The 18137-nt window shown below is 32.0% G+C and overlaps 1 protein-coding gene across 1 annotated transcript; it reads right to left on the bottom strand.

The window, feature by feature from the left end:
* Nucleotides 1-2618: 2618 nt before the first annotated feature.
* Nucleotides 2619-3699, bottom strand: LOC136987863 (ankyrin repeat domain-containing protein 7-like). Its single transcript, XM_067285615.1, has one exon. The coding sequence runs from the start codon at nt 3609-3611 to the stop codon at nt 2643-2645; it is 969 nt and encodes a 322-aa protein (XP_067141716.1). The 5' UTR covers nt 3612-3699; the 3' UTR covers nt 2619-2642.
* Nucleotides 3700-18137: the final 14438 nt, after the last annotated feature.

Here is an 18137-nt window from a genome sequence, read left to right on the forward strand (position 1 = left end):
ACTAATTCTTTAAGATCGTCGTTGGAAAAACTTTCTCCAGTTGTAACTTGCAATAATTCTTCAATATCCTGCACATTTATATTATCCAACCCTGTTTCGATTAGCTAGCTTGACAATTTCATCGACATCAACAATGGATTCTCTTGTGTCAACATCCTCGCTTAGTTCCGGCCATACATTCTTTCATACTCTTTTCAAAACATTTCTCGGTCACCTCATTCCAGGAAAGATTGATGTTGTCTACAGCATCCATGATATTATAGTTTTTCCAAAAATCTCTAACGGATTGTTTATCTTCTCCATCTGTTTTATCAACCAATTGTCGGAATGCCCGCCGCAGATAATAAGCTTTAAAATTTGATGTTACGCCTTGATCCCAACACTGCGTGCGATCTCCGGTAATTCCAATACTACCGCGTAATACCGAAATAGCGTTAAGCAGGGTCTTACTGTACTTTAATTATGGATAACATGTAAATATAACAAATGTAACAATAAGATTTAATGATTACACATATATACGTATACGTAGCTAAACAGTAAAATATTTAGTTATTCATAACTATAAATAGACACTTTATTAATTTATGTTTAGTTAATTGATTAATACTTTGATTAATAATAAACAATAATGACATTTTTACTTATATAATGCATTAAATAATAATTTAATTACGTATATATGATTTTATTCAAATATTGAAAGCTAATTTAGTCTACAAAATTAAATTGCTGTTGAACAGAAAAATTAAATTATGGATATATTGTCATATAAGTGTTTTTGTTCATAAATTTTCCAAGAAATATTTATTTTTATGGGAAAGTGAATAGAATATATTTGCTGCAACAACAGAATTAAATGTGGATTTCAGTGCAAAAATCTACATAACCAGCAAGCTGTATAATTGTTGATGAACATAAAAACATAATGTATTGATACAATTGTTCCTAACAAACGGACTGTATGCACTGCAGTGTCTACCCTATTATAATGCACTATCTGTAAAGTTGTGTAAATATAGTTTTTGTGATTTATTTATTAAGCTGTGTTTAATTCTAAAAAGAAAAATTTTGTTAAGATATTTGTTTGTATCTGTTGTAAATTGATATTTAATAAAATTAATGTTTTTGGTTCATAAAACTTAGATACAAAATTAGTTAGTTGTACAAATAAATATTAATATGGATAAAGGCATATTTTATAAATGTAAAACAAATAAAGATATGGTTTATTCAGTTTTTGTAGTAAATATAAATTATTTTTGTTGATTTTTTCACAAAGGAATGTTATATTTTATTTTTCTAAAGTGTTAGACTGGCTCTACCTGAACCATACTATTTGTTTGAGCTTCCAGTAGACATGATTGAAAGTGTCGTAGTTGTACAATAAGGAACATTTTAAGGATATTAAATCTGAATTGTACAGTTAACTTACAAGATGATAAAAAAACTGTGTAATAAAACATATCATTAAGTGAATTGAATTTTTTTAAAAATCACCAAATTGCATTTTGACTGATTGGAGTGTATTGATGCATGATTTGGGCTATATTTCTACAAGATTAGTGATCTCGCTGTAATTAAGTCTCAATCATGACAAAAAGCTCTAGTATTAAGTCATGAAAATGTTAAAACTTTTTCCTAAGTATTCTTTCTCTTTTATTGGACTTGAATGATTATTAAAGAAATAGAAAAATTATAATTTTCTCAGATTTTGGATTGTTTATTGATTCATTTATTCTTGTGTAAACGTAATCATTTTATTACATAAAAAGAGCTTTAAAATGAATCAGATGTACTTGTGAATTTTTCAAAATATATATTAACAAACGTATTTAGCAAAAGTCTAAGACAAGTTATTGCAGATAGCATAAATTATTAACGTTTTTTTCAGACATATTGTTATATTTTTTGAAAACTTAGTGATTGATGGACATTTTCTAGTTGAAATTGTGTTAAAGTAATACTGGATCTATATATATTTTTTAAAGTTTTGAAGAAAGAGTTGGTATTTAATTAATCATGATGATAACTGAAATTTGAATATTGAATCAACGCTATCTCCAACCTATTAACCGGAGTAAAAATTGTTCTAAAATTCGCTAACGTTTTCGTCGCCCCTTCTGGGCACTTCCTCAGGCATTCGTTAAAAGACCGTTGCGAGCTGTATATTGACCTTCAAACCTCCCTTTCTCTGTACTATAAATCTTCAACCCGTTTAATAACTCCTGTGCTGTTTGTCAAAAATTTCTGAAATTTTGCAGGGAGGTTTGTGTATTAGGGAAATTGATGTTATTAAATTTTGGTGGCTAAAGGTCGAGGGGGTGGGTAGATAATGGGGTCGTGTATATCTCCAGTAGGGTCGGATTTAATGACGATTTTACTCGTTATTAGCATTTACAATGTTTTATGAAACTCACCCTCAAAATTAAACTTTTAAAGACCCTGGGAAAGTTGAGCAACTCGTTGCTGGTTTATTTAAATTCACTTAAACTAATTCTTGTATGTATTACGAAAAGTTTTATTTAAATAAGCATTTTTCAAAATTTAACTTATTATATAGGAAATTAATTTTAAATTTTGAAAGTGTAATATTAACCAACCATTAATTAAATTACATCAAAATGATTAGATATTCTGTTTTAGTTTTGTAGAGTATATTTGTTCACAATATTTTCAAGTTTGCTCAATAAATGTGGAGATAATTCAACTTCTTTCGGCAATGCAGCCTTTACGTCTCCTGCTTCGTTGAAATTTTCCATCCGCTTCTCTTTCCATTGAATTTCGTTCTTTTCCAAATGAATTTCTTCCCCAACTTGTTCTGGATTTTCATATAAGTTGAGCATTTCTATTACTTTATTGTGACCCATGATAGAAGCAAAATCTTTGGCTGACCATCCGTGTTTATCTTTGAGAGCTGGATTAGCTCCACGTTGGAGCAGGAGAAGAATACTAGGCAAGTGACCTTTCTTACAGGCTAACATGAGTGGGGTTCTCATTTGTTCGTCTCTGATATCGACAATTGCGCCTTGTCGTAATATCTTCTTAATAGTTTTGTCCTGCTTAAGGTTTGCAGCCAAATGCAACGGCGTTAACCCATCGTTCCTCCCGACGTTAACATTAGGCGATTGACGTAAGATAATGTGTGCCATATCGTACGAACCTGTGTCGAGAGCAATGTGCAATGCTGTGTTTCCATTCTTATCGATGTGATCGACTTCTGCTCCTTGTTCGATTAAATAGTTAAGAAGATCATACTGTTTATATTCCACAGCATTCATGAGAGGAGTTCTGCCTTCAGCATCTTGATCGTTAACGTCCAGATCTTCACTGAGAAGATTACTGACGATATCTTTCTTGCCCTGACTGATCGCCATGTGTAAGAGGGAAGACTTTGTTCGCTTTTGTTCCCGAGCTTGTAAGGTAGAATCAATTGTAGACAAAATTGATAATTTGGCGGTAGAGGCAGACTTTCTCTGAATAGTTTCGAAATCTCTTGCCCAGAAAGAATTCTTTGCTTTAACTTCCTTTAAAGAATCTTTGGAGTTGAATCGTTGTTCCGATTTCTTGCCAATAGCATTAGATATCTTAAAGGAAAACTTAGAAGACATATTTTACTCGATTTGAAATTAGCCGAAACTAACTAAAGTAACAGAACAATGTTTCAACAGTTGTTATATTTTATTATTGTCTTGCAAATTGTTGTACTAAAATATTTTATCTGATTTAACGACTTAAAAAGAATATCCGATCGCCTGGTTTCCTATAATTTTATCGTTTTCCAAAAGACACAACTTCGTTAAAATTCTGTAAAAATATATTAAATTTAATTTCATAACGTGTTTCGGCATTTACCCTCATCAGATCAATGAAGATATTTAAACATTCTTACATGATATTCGTAACACAACTTTAGTACTTAACATACTTTCGCTCCTGAGAATATTGCATTAATGAAATACCGAAAGTATGATAAGTACCATAATTGTGCTGCGAACTTCTGTGAAAAAACATTCAAATATATTCATTGATCGGATGAAGGTAAATAGCGAAACACGTGGAACTCACCAAAGGCCAATGAACACTGGTCGTGGGTTGGCATCTGGCCAACGCGCTGGCCACGTGGAGTTTCCGGGTTTTCTTCACAATAGTAATATCTAAATAGGGGCCAGTTGTTCATGAAAGGCATTCCGGGAGGCAGTGTGTCGCCCATGTGTCGCTTTGCCGTATACCAATTAAAACTAAACCAAACTTTACTTCCGGATGATAAAGCTGAAAAATGTTTTGAATTGAACTGGACAAGAATATCGTTTTAATTATGTTATGTAAAAATATGATATTTCTAAGATTTATACTATTTCTTTCTATAATTACGACCAAAGCAGCCCATATGTTGGTGGGGACTGGGCGAAATATATACCGCAGGGGCTACAGGAAATTAAATTACAGTAGAGCGTCGATAATTGGAACGTCGGTAAGTGGAATGGCCGGAAAGTGGAACGATTTTCAGTCGGACTGTGTCGTGCTGAATCGAATGTTTTTGATACTAAATTTACTTCTAAAGTATAATTTTCATGTTTTTTATATTCTTTAATATATTTATTTTGTTTGTACAAAATGCAGAAATAATTTTTAACGATACGATAGCCTCGATGATTATTATAAAAATTTTCGTTAGGCTTAAAATCGACGAAAATACAACACGAAGCGACACGCAACGGAGAAAAATTCAACAGGAAGCGATACGCAACGGAGAAAAATTTCAACATCGGACAGGTTAATGTATTTTTTCGTACAAAGTCGGAAACTGGAACAAATCATTAACTGGAAGGACCCCAGTCCCCAATTGGTTCCACTTATCGACGCTCTACTGTATTGTGTTAAAGGACTCAAATAAAAAGACGTTGTACAGCGGCTCCTACTTCCTCGGGGTTATAAGAACAATTTGTTTTTTTTATTCCCCTTTGAAGGATGTTTACGTTTATGACAGCCTCTGATTTCATGTATACCATAATATTATTTTCAATTACATAATTTACTTAATTTTTTAAAATTTTATTAATTACATTTATTAATATTACAGGGTGATCAGAATCGACCCATAATAATTATACTATGTGATTGCTTGTCAAAAACTGACTCAAAAAAGTGTTATCCATTTTTCGATGGAATGTGGCATTCCAGAGATATCCGCGTAAAAATGTTTTTCGTCGTCACTTCCGATATAAACAGCGAAATCAGAAATAACTGTTATAGCAAAATTTATTTATTAACTTTTAGTATAACCGGCTACTATATTCTTAAATAAGTGTTTAAAATGGCTACCGCTTAGTTGAAACAAGCAGATGCCCATCGAATAATAAGACCAGAGTCGATAGATATACTGGTCCTTGAGCTGCCAATAGTTCTAATGCTACGATAGTGGCGTAATAAATATTTCTGCCACTTCGTGCGTTGCAATCGCTTGGCGGCGAAAGTTTGGCTCGAGCATAGGGAGATTCAGCTGTGAACATTCGAAATTCTTTTAATATATGAAATGTTCTCATTTTTAACTCAGTTATTTCTTTTGTCTTTTTAAAAGACTGCTTATAAATACTATTTTAATTCGGTTTCGAACATTATTTATTCGTAAATGTCGTTAATATTTATATTTGTATTAACTGTCACTTTCACGATGGATTTTAGGCTTTTCTTTTAAACTCTTCCCTTCCTGTGGGCACTAAGAGGGCTTCTTTTGGTACGGTCAGGCCCACAATGGTGCGGCTGGGTGGTGAGAGATGGGGGCTGACATCTCTGTATACATTGATACATTATTAATATGCGATGCCTTCGGGATTCCCGAAAATTCTGAACCAGGAAGAAAAAGTTATGGAAATGTATAGAAATGTTAAACTATGTGTCAAGATAGAATAGATTTAGTGTTTCAAAAAAGGAGATTTAGAATTTACGGTGGCTTTAGAGTTTATCAACTTTAAGCCCATATGTTTTATTTATTTATTTATTTATATTACCTAAATTATTGTAGTTTGCAGTGAGAAAAAAGCTATGGAATATGTTATTCACAATTTATATTGTGTTTATTAACGATAGAGAGAGATTAAAGTTGAGCCAAAATAGTTAGGAACAAGTTAGAGAAGGGGATTAAAAGTCAGTAGATTTAGTTCTTGGATTTCAAATATAGGCTGTTAGAGGAAAAAGAGGAAATTCCAACTATTTAGACAACATATTTAACATATTTACAAGCACATAATAACGTAGAGGTAATTACCGGATGATGAGTTAGAGGTTGACAAGTAAAATGGGTAAATGTAGGATGACAAGAGTTCAGACAGTATTATTTAATACTCACAGTGGTAGTGATTGGTGATGACATGGAGTCTAAAAGAAAGTCATGTTAATGATGTTTTAGGCCTACATGATCAAAGGACAAATGTAGTAGGCGATCAATAAATCTTTATTCATATTCTACTTTTGATAGTGCAGAATATTATATAAATTACCAAAATATGTACAGCCAATATGATGTCATAAGAAATGTAATTTCTCATGTCAAAACTACAAAAGTATTTCATCCCAAATACTATTTCTCACTATACCGAATCAAGTAAAATCGTATAGCACACTTTATGTAGTGATAAAGTTAATTAACTATTTAAAAATAGTTTGTCTTTATCTGGATTAAATTTCTATGGCTATTTAAATGTATCAGAGGATAAGCTATGGTTTTCTTACTTTTATTGCCCTACATATGTATGAAAATAAAACAGTAAAATGCAAATTTATTGAACAGAATGTTATACTCGGAACATTATGTACAAAACTTTCATTCACAATATGTAGCAATATAACAGTTTTAAACAGATCTCTATTTAATACCTGGATCAATTAAATCGAAAATAATTATATTTTCGATTTATCCTCATTCTCATCTGTAATTGCAAGTTATCATCATATTATTTTTTTAATAAACCAAATACACTTTTTCTTTCTTTATACATGGTAAAAAATTAAAAAATGTAATTACGAATAAGGTTTTTTTGACAGAACAGGAACTTTTAATAAAATTATTATGAAAATTCAATCATTTTCTGAAAAAGTAATTTTTTCCTTGAATTTTGAAAAATTAAACAACGAGTTGCGTAACTCTTCCGGCCATTAAGATTTTATTTAAAAAATGACTTTTATATTGTCGATCATATTATTAATGAACAATATTGCGTGTGGCGCCATCTGTTATGAGATTTTATTATTAAAAAAACTTTAAATATTATCTATTATTATAAATTGACAAAAAGCTTCATTTTGAAGGTAGAGATGAGTTTTATAAAAGTTGTAAATGCTAATAACGAGTAAAATCGTCATTAAATCCGACCATTTCTATCTCCTCTCTGTGTGTGTTTGTGGGGCATGATTTTTATCACTCAATTTGAAGCTTTATTCCTCCTCTGCCTTTTATCCAAAATTGTTGAAATTTTTAATGGATGTTTGTGTATCGGGGAAAATGTTTCTAGAAATTTTCGAAAAAATCGGACCATTGGTTTCAGAGATATTAAGGAGTTGATGGACACATATCAAAGTACTGTTAAGTTACGATATTTTTGTTAATAGTTTGCTAAGTTGTATATGTTAAACATAAGTATTTTTGCCGAGAAAGTTAACCTTACGTGAGTCGAACGGGTCTGACAGACCCGGCGCAAACTTTAGTTAAAATTTTTTAATATTGAATATTTTTCAAAAAATCTGAAAAAATTAATATTCTTCTAACTTTCTAACCCGATTAACATGCTGTTAAATTTTTCTGAATAGCAACACTCATTTTTGAGAAAAAAAATACTTTGGGTCTGTCAGACCCATGCGACTCATGATGGGGGTAAAAACAGACCATTTAATTTGTCGCCGTTGCCGATAGCGAGTGTGGCAATAACTTTATCGCGTTTAAGTTGTCGCGCGGTGTTTATTAAATCCTATCATATCGTTATTTATTTGTATATTTATATTTTTGTTTTTTTTTGTTATAATATTGTTTTTAAAAGTAATGTCTAATTAATTTTTAATTATTTTAATTATTTTTTATTCTTATCATATAATTTTTATTTATCACTTTTATAATTAATTTATGATTATTCCTCGTATATTAGGCGATGCAAGTTGGCTTTTTTCACTTTTACTAAGTAATCAGAAACTTGTGAAAACATTCTAGCTATGAAATTCCGGGAAATATCCTGCCCCTCGGAAATCATCTTGGTAATCGAATTTACACAATCGCTATAAATTCTTTTGTTTTAATCGCGTTATGAGCTATAAATTGCTAATTAAATGTTCGACAGTGTTCGGATGAGTAAACATGTTTTTAAAATTGTTTAGCAATGAATATTTCCTGGAAACTCCATTTTTCTATAGTAAGTCTATGGAATATCTAGTTGTGAATTTTAGTATTATTTCAAATTTGTATTAAACAAAAAATTAAACACCGTAAACTGTAATATATTTACCGTACTGTAGTAATGAACCGGCTTTTATATGTGAATCCGTATCAATTTCCTTTCTTGATTATTTTTCACAATACAGTATAATATAAATAACACATGATTTGTTTACATCTGTTAATTTTTTTTTTTTGTCGAGACGCTTTTTAGTACTTTGCCCTTCTTCTGTCAAGTTTATTTTGTTTAATGTATATTCTAATGTATGTATATGTATTTTTTTATTTGTATGTATATGTACAAATCAACAAATACAAAAAGTACAACCGCATTACGAAAGAGAACGTGATGCAAATACAACAGATCTGCAGGAAATAAAAGCACTAATCGGTTTATTGTACCTTGCTGCGTATAAAAAGTTAAATCGCTGTCACGTTAACGAAATGTGGACAACGGACGGTACAGGATTCGAAATCGCAAGAACGGCCATGTCGGAGAGACGTTTTCGTTTTTTGTTAGCAAATCTCCGATTTGATAACAAGGGGTGGTGAAAGACTGAAGTTTGATAAATTAGCAGCAGTCCGAACTTTTTTAGATGTATTTACGAATAATTGTATAAAGAATTATAATGTATCGGAATACTGTACCGTAAATGAGAAACTGGAAGGATTCAGAGGGCGGTGCGGATTCCGCCAGTATATACCAAGTAGACCAAATAAATACGATATAAAAATATTCTTGCTGGTAGACAGTAAAACATTTTATACGCACAATTTAGAGGTTTACTGCGGAAAACAGCCCGATGGACCCTTCTCAGTATCGAATTCTGCGGACAATGTAGTGAAAAGATTAACTAGGCCTATTGTTAACAGCGGTCGTAATATAACTATCGATAACTAGTTCACCAGTTTCAGTTTGGCTACAGATTTATTGCAAGACAGGTTAACGCTAGTTGGTACCATCAGAAAAAATAGAAAAGAAATTCCTGCAGAATTTTTAAATATAAAAAATAGAAAAGTAAACAGTAGTAAGTTTGCATTTACTAAGGCGATCACCTTGGTCTCCTATGCGCCGAAAAAAAGTAAAAATGTATTGCTTTTGTCGTCATTACATTATAGTGAAGAAATTGATCGGGAAACCTGACTGGCAGCAAAGCCAGAAATAATATCTTTTTATAATAGAACTAAAGGGGGAGTAGATACCGTCGACCAGTTAACCGGGAATTATAATTGCGTACGCAACACCAGACGATGGCCTATGATCATTTTTTATTGTGTTTTAAATTTAGCAGGAACTAATTCCTATATTATTCACCAAGCAAACAAAAATACATCCAAATTGAATAATAGAAGAGAATTTTTGAAGGAATTGTGTATCATTCTAATGAGCTAACATATTGATAAAAGAAAATGTATTTTAAATCTTTCGAAAACTATCAGAACGGCAGCGGAAAGGATATTTCCGTCAGATTCTGAAGCCGGACCTTCACATTCATCCACGGAATGTGTCGAAAAAAGAGAAAGAAATGTGATGAATGTGAAACACGGAAAGATAGAAAAACGAAATATACCTGTGTGAAATGCAAAAAATATCTATGCTTAGAACATGCAGTTCAAATATGTAGAGATTGTGTTGAATAGAAATAGGAAACCAACATTTTAAGTAAAGATAAATATATGCTATATATTTGTTGTTAGGTAGAAGTTGTTTTTATTCTGAATGCACAAGTAAAGTTAAATGTTTTGAGCATAAATTTGAAAATAATAATTATTTAGTTTTTAAATATCAACCAGTAAATGTATTTTATTCTGCAACTTGAACACTAACTATATAGTGTATTTACTCGGACATAAATAGTATTTCATAAATACTATTTTATTCTTTGTTAGCATATTATGTTTCGAATGTTTACAAATATTATATAAAGACAAAAACAAAATAATGTTTTTTTTTGTATCTTTCAAATTAAATTCTGTTTAAGCAACTCGTTGCTGGATATTTTACCCGGAATTCAAAAATGCATCAGAACTCCTCTATTCATATCAGTTTTTGTGCTGTGATAGCAATATGTAAAGTCTTCATATTACACTATATATTGAAACAGACAATAACTATGTTATCAGCACAGTTTAAAAGCTGTGATTATACGTAACGTAGATAAATATTCGTGTGTCTTTAGCTCATCCTAGTAGTATGAAGCAATTATATAAACATGTAAAGCTCGTCTCGATAATAACTCACGAGTGGTCCAGGTGATAAAATCATTGAACTCCGATGATTAGAAGGGGGTTCGCGCCTGACTAACGGATTTTCGTGTGTTTTACATTCTAAAGTTTATTTGCTGATAAAAACCATTTAATTCCATACTTGTAATACACTATATCGTGGTTAATAAAATAAACGTTTTATTTGCCATGATATAGTGCATTACAAGAGAAAGGACAATTGGCAAATTATAGAATGACAATAGAAGAAGATATGTATTTTTATGTGTCAAAGACTATGTTGCAGGTAAATTTATGCTCAAAGACTACGAAAACGCCGAAATATATACGTGTGCAGAAAGAAAAGAATATAGCTTTAACACTCACAAGACACAAAATACACTAATTGTTCTATTCTTTACCATACAACACTTGCTAGTCAGCATTTAATTCCTTAGACTAATATAGAACTTTCACTTTCTATTTAAAAGCTAATATTATATTATCTGTATGATTAACTCTTCGTAGAAATTAATTTTTACTTTCCCGGCTAACAGAGGAAAAGTATGGCACTCGGTCAAAAAATGACCTCCAGATTTTTACATTTTTGGACTCGAGACCTTAAAACATCGAGAAATGCAAAAAAAAATTCGGTGGGTTTTCTGTATGCTTGAATGTTAATGTGTGTGTGGATGAGAGAGACGATTATGTTCACCCTCTTTGAAGCTTAATATCTCCTGTGGTGTTTGTCGGAAATTTGTGAAATTTTGCAGGGAGGTTCGCGTATTAGGGGGATTGATGTTATTACATTTTGGTGGTTAAAAGTCGAGGAGGTGGGTAGATAATGTGTTCGTGTGTATCTCCAGTAGGGTCGGACTTAATGACGATTTTACTCGTTATTAGCATTTACAATGTTTTATGAAACTCACCCTTATCTTCAAAATGAACCTTTTCGCCGTTTTATAATGATCAGAAATATAAAAGGTTTTTCTGAATAAAATATCGTAACAGATGGCGTCACACGCAGTTTTAAACGTCGCCGGGAAAGTTAAGCAACTGGTTACTGGATTTTTTAAAAATATTCTTTAAAATTAGACGTTTTACACAAACGTTCAACTATAATTAATACACGGTAAATTCGTCATTGAACACATTTTATAATATAAAACTGTACAGCAATTACAAAAGAAACAAAACATTTTCAAAGTGCAAATGAATGCAAATGCACTTTAATCATCCGAGGACATACCGATTGCCACAATCGATAATTTCTATAACAGGATCGTCTGAAGAGATAGGCTAAACATTAATGTGTCTCTTCCAATCTTCTTAATGGAAAATTCTATAATCTGTATGACAATGCAAAAGATTTAATGTCTTTATCCATATCGAACAAGAATAAAATGCCATTTTATAATATTACTCATTTCGTAACGTTATACATATTAATAGTATACAAATATTTTAGCAGAATATCCATTAACTGGAATGTACAGTACGTGTATGCAATTGCTAGTGTCTGGAATTATTCCAGCAATATTTTCAGTAAAATCAGGACGGAATAATACACGTATAAGGACGAAATTTAGCAGATTTATTATAATTTTAAGTTCTTAGTATCCGTCAATATCAGTGAATTTGATTAATTGATAAAACGAAGAAAGGGGATTACATCAAACAATGTCTCACGAACACCAGCAGATATGTTTGGATTATATTTTAGCTCCAATTGTGAATTCCGCTAAAGTATGCGGAGTAGATTTCTGTATTCGGTGTAAGTGCATGTCTAGAGAAGGAAACTCGCCGAAACACAATTATCTTTCGGCATTGTTCCCAATATACAGCGGTGCCATCGAGGTATTTCTATGGATAATGGCATTACTTCACTTAATAAACTTATACGACACGAATTTATACGGTTTGCGAGTAATTCGTGTGTTCAACGATCACGTTTTACCAGCAGCGATTTTATGGGCTTTCTGGTCTATTTATATAGCCGTTCAGTTTAGCATTTTGAATAGAAGCAAGATTTCGCTTCATTGCGTCATTAGTAGCTACGAAGGAGAATGGAAAATAATCGATCGTATACAAGTATTTCTGATCAAATGTCTTTGTGTTTTATTTTTCATGTCACTGTTGCTTAATACAGTGATTAGTATTGCTTTTTATAGAACAATAAAGCAACTAAATGGTACAGATACGGAAGCCTTTATTTGTGTTTTCGTTTATTTAGTCTGGTTTTTATATGTTTTAGGACAGCTGACATCGTCAATATTAATATGCATCCCATTAATTATGACTGCAAATAGTAGATTGATAAATCTGTCGTTAGAACTACTGAAATTAAACACAAGACACTTGTCCTTGTTAGAACTGAATGAAAGAATAAATGCAATTAATACACTGATGTGGAAACATCAAGAACTTTGGGAGTTCGCCGAAATGATTAACGAGAGATGGAATATATATCTACCGTTTATCTACGCTTATTACATGCATGCTACGTGTTTCCTTCTGTATGCCGCATTATTTATGAAGATGGAACTGATACTGAAGATTTATGTTTTCAATCCCTTCTGTCTCAGCTCTCTCAATATTCATTGTATTTAGTTGGGTTTTATCTTACTTCACGTCGTTGGTAAGTATTCAATATTCGCTGGATATCGATGTAAAACAATTTATAAGTTAAGTAATTGTTGTACAAATCTTTCAAAAATGCATACCCCTATACAATCGATGATCTTAGGCAAAAAAGAAAATCTGTCATACATCATTATTTCTCATTTTAGTTAATAATTGATATATCTTTTAGTGCAGTTTAAAGAGGTTCTCTTATCTTAGAACTGGACCTTACACTAAACACTATCGATTCAGGAAATATCTTGTTTCTGTGAATATCTTATTTGAACTGAACGACCTGAGTAATGAACGGTAAAGAAACCGTCAGATTGATGGAACAATTGTTGTACGCACAAAATATTAAATAAAAATGGTGTCCACAGATCCATTATTATTTGTTTGCAAACTGATTATGGCATTGGTTCACACATAAGATGATGAAAAAGGAGGGCACAGGCTGTAAAGAAGGGACCGTACATTATGCAAAGAGCTTCATACTCTATGATTCAACGTCGGACAGCGTTCCACACGGTGGCGCTGGTTGCACTTGGTGCTAACTTGGCCTCGAAAACAAGAATGGGTTTTGGTCAACATACGACGAAGTTGCATGGGTCAATGGTCAATGGTTGTTCATTAGTTTCTTTCATATTTGCAGCATAAACTAGAAGTCAGAAATTTTCTGTCGTTTGGGACCTCTTGGAGATTAGGAAAAGGGCAATTGAGACAAAAAGGGTTATACGTGCCTCCAGTGCATCAATATACGGACGCTCTGGTTCACACGATGTCTGAGAATATTCTCCAAGGAAGTAGTTGAGAACATAGTTTTTTTGCACCTGAATACTTTATTTTATTTTATTTATTTAACGTATATTCATTCATATATTCCCTGCTCTGCCAGAGGCACTACCAGGGAGATAGTGTACAATTTAAATTTAAAGCAATTGTTGTATTGTAAATTACATGCAGCAATAAGAGTGGTAAAAAAATATATACATAACATAAAATTGCGCGATACAGCTAGACACGCAGGCACAGTGAGGAAATGAACATAAGAGAGAATGCTGTCATAGCTTATGACATGCGATTACAAACTGGATGCAGAACATAGGCATTAGCAGAGAAACATTAAGATAACCAAGTTACCATGATAATATATGAATAGAATAAGTAGAAATAGACGTAGCACAAGGAGTGTGCTACTGAATGGCTATCCAAGTCAAATAACAAATACCATGTGCACGAGTTAGGCTGAGATGGCCCTTACACAAAATTCCATTATGTTGTCCGATGAGGCCTTCTTTGAAGGAGCGGATTGATGGTTGTGATAGTTTTTTTGGCTAGCTTTTTGAAAGTACGAAAAATTTCAGTAGTTTTTCATATATCCTTCATGTCGCAGGGCCAGTCTGTATAAATTTCATTTAAGAGGACGCATAGTCTGTTCGCTCGCTGGCGGTGATGGTGGAGTCGTACAAATAGTGAGTGGCGCCGTCTCTGACGGTGCAGGTGGGGCAGTGCTCAGCTGAATACTTTATCAAGACATTCCATTACTTTATCAAGACATTTTTGATTAATTCAGGCAAGCTGGATTAATCAAAAATGTCACGAATGTCTAAGTGCCATGAAATTCCAATCTGAAATCCTCGTCAGAAATAATTACGAAAATAATTTGAAGAATTTTAATCGCTCTTAACAACGTAATTGAAATTTGCGTAATTAACATTATAGATAAATAAAGATAATTACTTTTTATAGATAATAACAATTATTTCTTTATGTGTGCATTTAATTACAATTATTCAGACAATGCTTATTTTTATAGTAAAATGGCATTAAATGAAAACATTTAAACGAACTTTTTTTATTTTTCAGATGTACGACAACTTTATAAGTATTGAAATAATTTGTCTCGTGAAACTTCCTTTATTGTTTAAGTTTAAGGTAATTTGTTCTACTATAACTTATTATTTGTTTTAAGCTATAGTTTATGCAAATAGCAGACACTTTCATACGTCGAATGAAATTAACCATCAGCGAGTAAACTATTTTACTGACAATGTTTTTATTGTTATTGCTATACAAATACGTGCTTTGTATCTGTAAAATTAGCGTTTGCGTCTTAATTATAATTAAGAAAATGATGAATTAACTCTCCATTTGCTATATTTAAATAATATTGAATTATTTTAAAATTTCTCATAAGGAATAAAATTTCCTGCCAGACACAACTTAGCATGGTACAAGATTTTTCTAATATGCACTAAAATATCATCGTATATGTTAATAATATATTTATAAGAATAGGAGTAATAAATTATAGAGTTTAAAAATATATTTTATAACAACGCCAACACTTTACGTTTCTACATTCCGCCTGATTTGAAGTTAAACATATCTGCATCCATACGACGCCATTTTTGAATTTTCTAATGTAGATAACTATTTTCTGTTCCAGGTCAACGATTTTATGAAGAGATTTGGAAAGAATCCAATTGGTATTTCCTGTGGTGGATTCTTTTACGCTAAGAAAAATTTTGTCATAAGAGTAAGTATTAAGAATCATCATTACTAATTGTCCGCACAGCGAAAGATTAGGCATGAGTCAGCTTGTGCTGGAAGGGTCGGTCAGAAGAAAAGGATGGAAGAAGACGTATAATTGAAGTGTGAGTAACGTTAGAATTAAGAAAAAATGATAAAATTTATTTAACGAAACAAAGCAATAATATGACAATAGAGATGGCATGGGAATGTTTTAGAAATGTAAAAAACAAAACAGCTGAAAGAGATTTGATTCGTGTGTCGACTCTCAAAGGAGTAGCCGGATGTTTCTTTTTATCCCTTTCATTTGACATACACCCTTCCAGCTCAGGATGACTCGTGTCAACTCTCTCTCTCTCTCTCTCTCTCTGCGCGGACTAGAGTCAACTAGATAGACAACGCTTATCATAATGGCAGATAAGGTTGTTAAAAAGCATAAAAACAAACACATCTACAGAAATTTCCAAAAGTTTAATGAAATCCGATTCTTATTTCAGGTACTAAGTGGATTATATTCCGTATTTTCTTCTATCGTTGAAATCACTGGTGTATTGCAACATGAAAACAAGTGTCTTGCGAAGTACAGAAACAGCACAAGAGCGACACACAATGCCACTATCATAAATTAAGTTAATCGATTGATTAATGTAATAAAATTACAAAATTTTTAAAACCCATTTTGGTCATTATTATATATATTTTAAACGAGGAACGTTTCATTAAATTATAATTTCCAGGAATGTTCGAAGATAGAAATGTAAGAAGTGAAGTTATAAACGTAGCATTAAAGATAGTATAGGTTCAATGGAATGTGGCAATGCAGCATGTGATCTGTCAAGGAAAGCATGTTCAACGGTAAACTGGGCATTATTTAGACACGTGAAAAAAGAAAAATCAAGTAAACTCCTAAACGTTTGATAGTAAGCAGTAACTTGAAGTGCAATAAATTTCCCTAGATTTTCCCTATAAAATGACAATTTCCTTAAATACTAAAATAGCCAAGTAGAGGTGGCAATGCAGTTGCACATTTAGAACTGAAATCATTTTACTCTCAATGTGATGTAACAAATAAAATGATATTTCTTATCGTCTTTCAATATATGTATACGAGAATTATTTATTGTGGCATTGTCACAATACAGGGCTGCAATATTTAATTATATATTTAATTTGTTTCAGTTAAAATATATGTTCTTTACCTCAAATAGTAGTAGTTTGCCCCTGTACATCATACTTTTCGTTAAACAATAGAGTCGTGCCGGTTATTTAGCATTTACAAGTTTCTTTTTCTCTTGTAAAATTTATCTTTGCCTTCAAAATTAAGCTTTTTGCCATTTTATAATAATTAACATTAAGTTTTAAAACATTTTTTTAAAATAAAATATCATAACAGATGGTGTCATAAGCAATTTTAAAACGTTTCTGTCGAGAAAATTTATGCAACTCGTTGCTAGACTTTTTCTACGGGATTAGAAGCACTGCGGGAAATCCTGGTCATGTAAAAGGTGGAAGTTTGCTAAATCAACTGGTAGATTTGCAAATATTCTGAAGAAAGAAGTAAGATTGAAACAATAAAATTCACCTGCTTGACGTTTCGTGCCGCAATTCTAAGGATAAAAATTATGTATAATGCAAATTCTTCCTCACCTATATAATGAGCGTCAAAGACGGTTTTTCTTGTACATATTAAACAGGCCTGTTGTGTAACTCGTTATATTTAGAAGCACAATAAAACCTGTTCATAAAGGAAATCTTTATAGAACGGAAAACTGCCTAAACAGAAAAAATAATCGGTACGTGTGCGTCCGGTTTACACGGGTTCTACTGTATTAATAAATTTTATTATTAAATGTTGTTATTATATCCCAGAATGTTCTCAAAATTAGCTTAATTTTTTCAGAAATTCAAAAGTCCATGCTATATATGAAACATTGAAATCGCCGAGTTTCCTGATGCTGAGGTCCACGAATTTCAAAATTCGTGAACCTCAGCATCATGGAGGCAATAGTGTTTTCTTTCTTTTTTTTTGTACTCACGAAAGGATGTAAATTACGGTAATGGTGCTGGAAAACTCGATCCAGGAGTAAATATTGGTGTAATTACGTAAACTTGAAGAAATTTTCTAATAAAATACCCTCAGGTTTTAGAAAATTCAGAATGTTTTTGACCTACCATCAAAATTAATTACGAATTCGATACCATTTACTTCCAAATTTTAGAACGCGTTGCTCTTTATACGTGATTGAGTTGGAAAATAAGTTTCCCTATTTTATTATAGCGAAACTGAAATGCCCAGCACTCTTCGGTTTTGAGAGTTCTGGAATGCATGACGTTCTATAAGTGACCATTGGCACTA

The sequence above is a fragment of the Centruroides vittatus genome, unplaced genomic scaffold (assembly GCF_030686945.1).
Source record: "Centruroides vittatus isolate TY-2023 unplaced genomic scaffold, ASM3068694v2 contig_1230, whole genome shotgun sequence".
Taxonomy (NCBI): Eukaryota; Metazoa; Arthropoda; class Arachnida; order Scorpiones; family Buthidae; genus Centruroides; species Centruroides vittatus.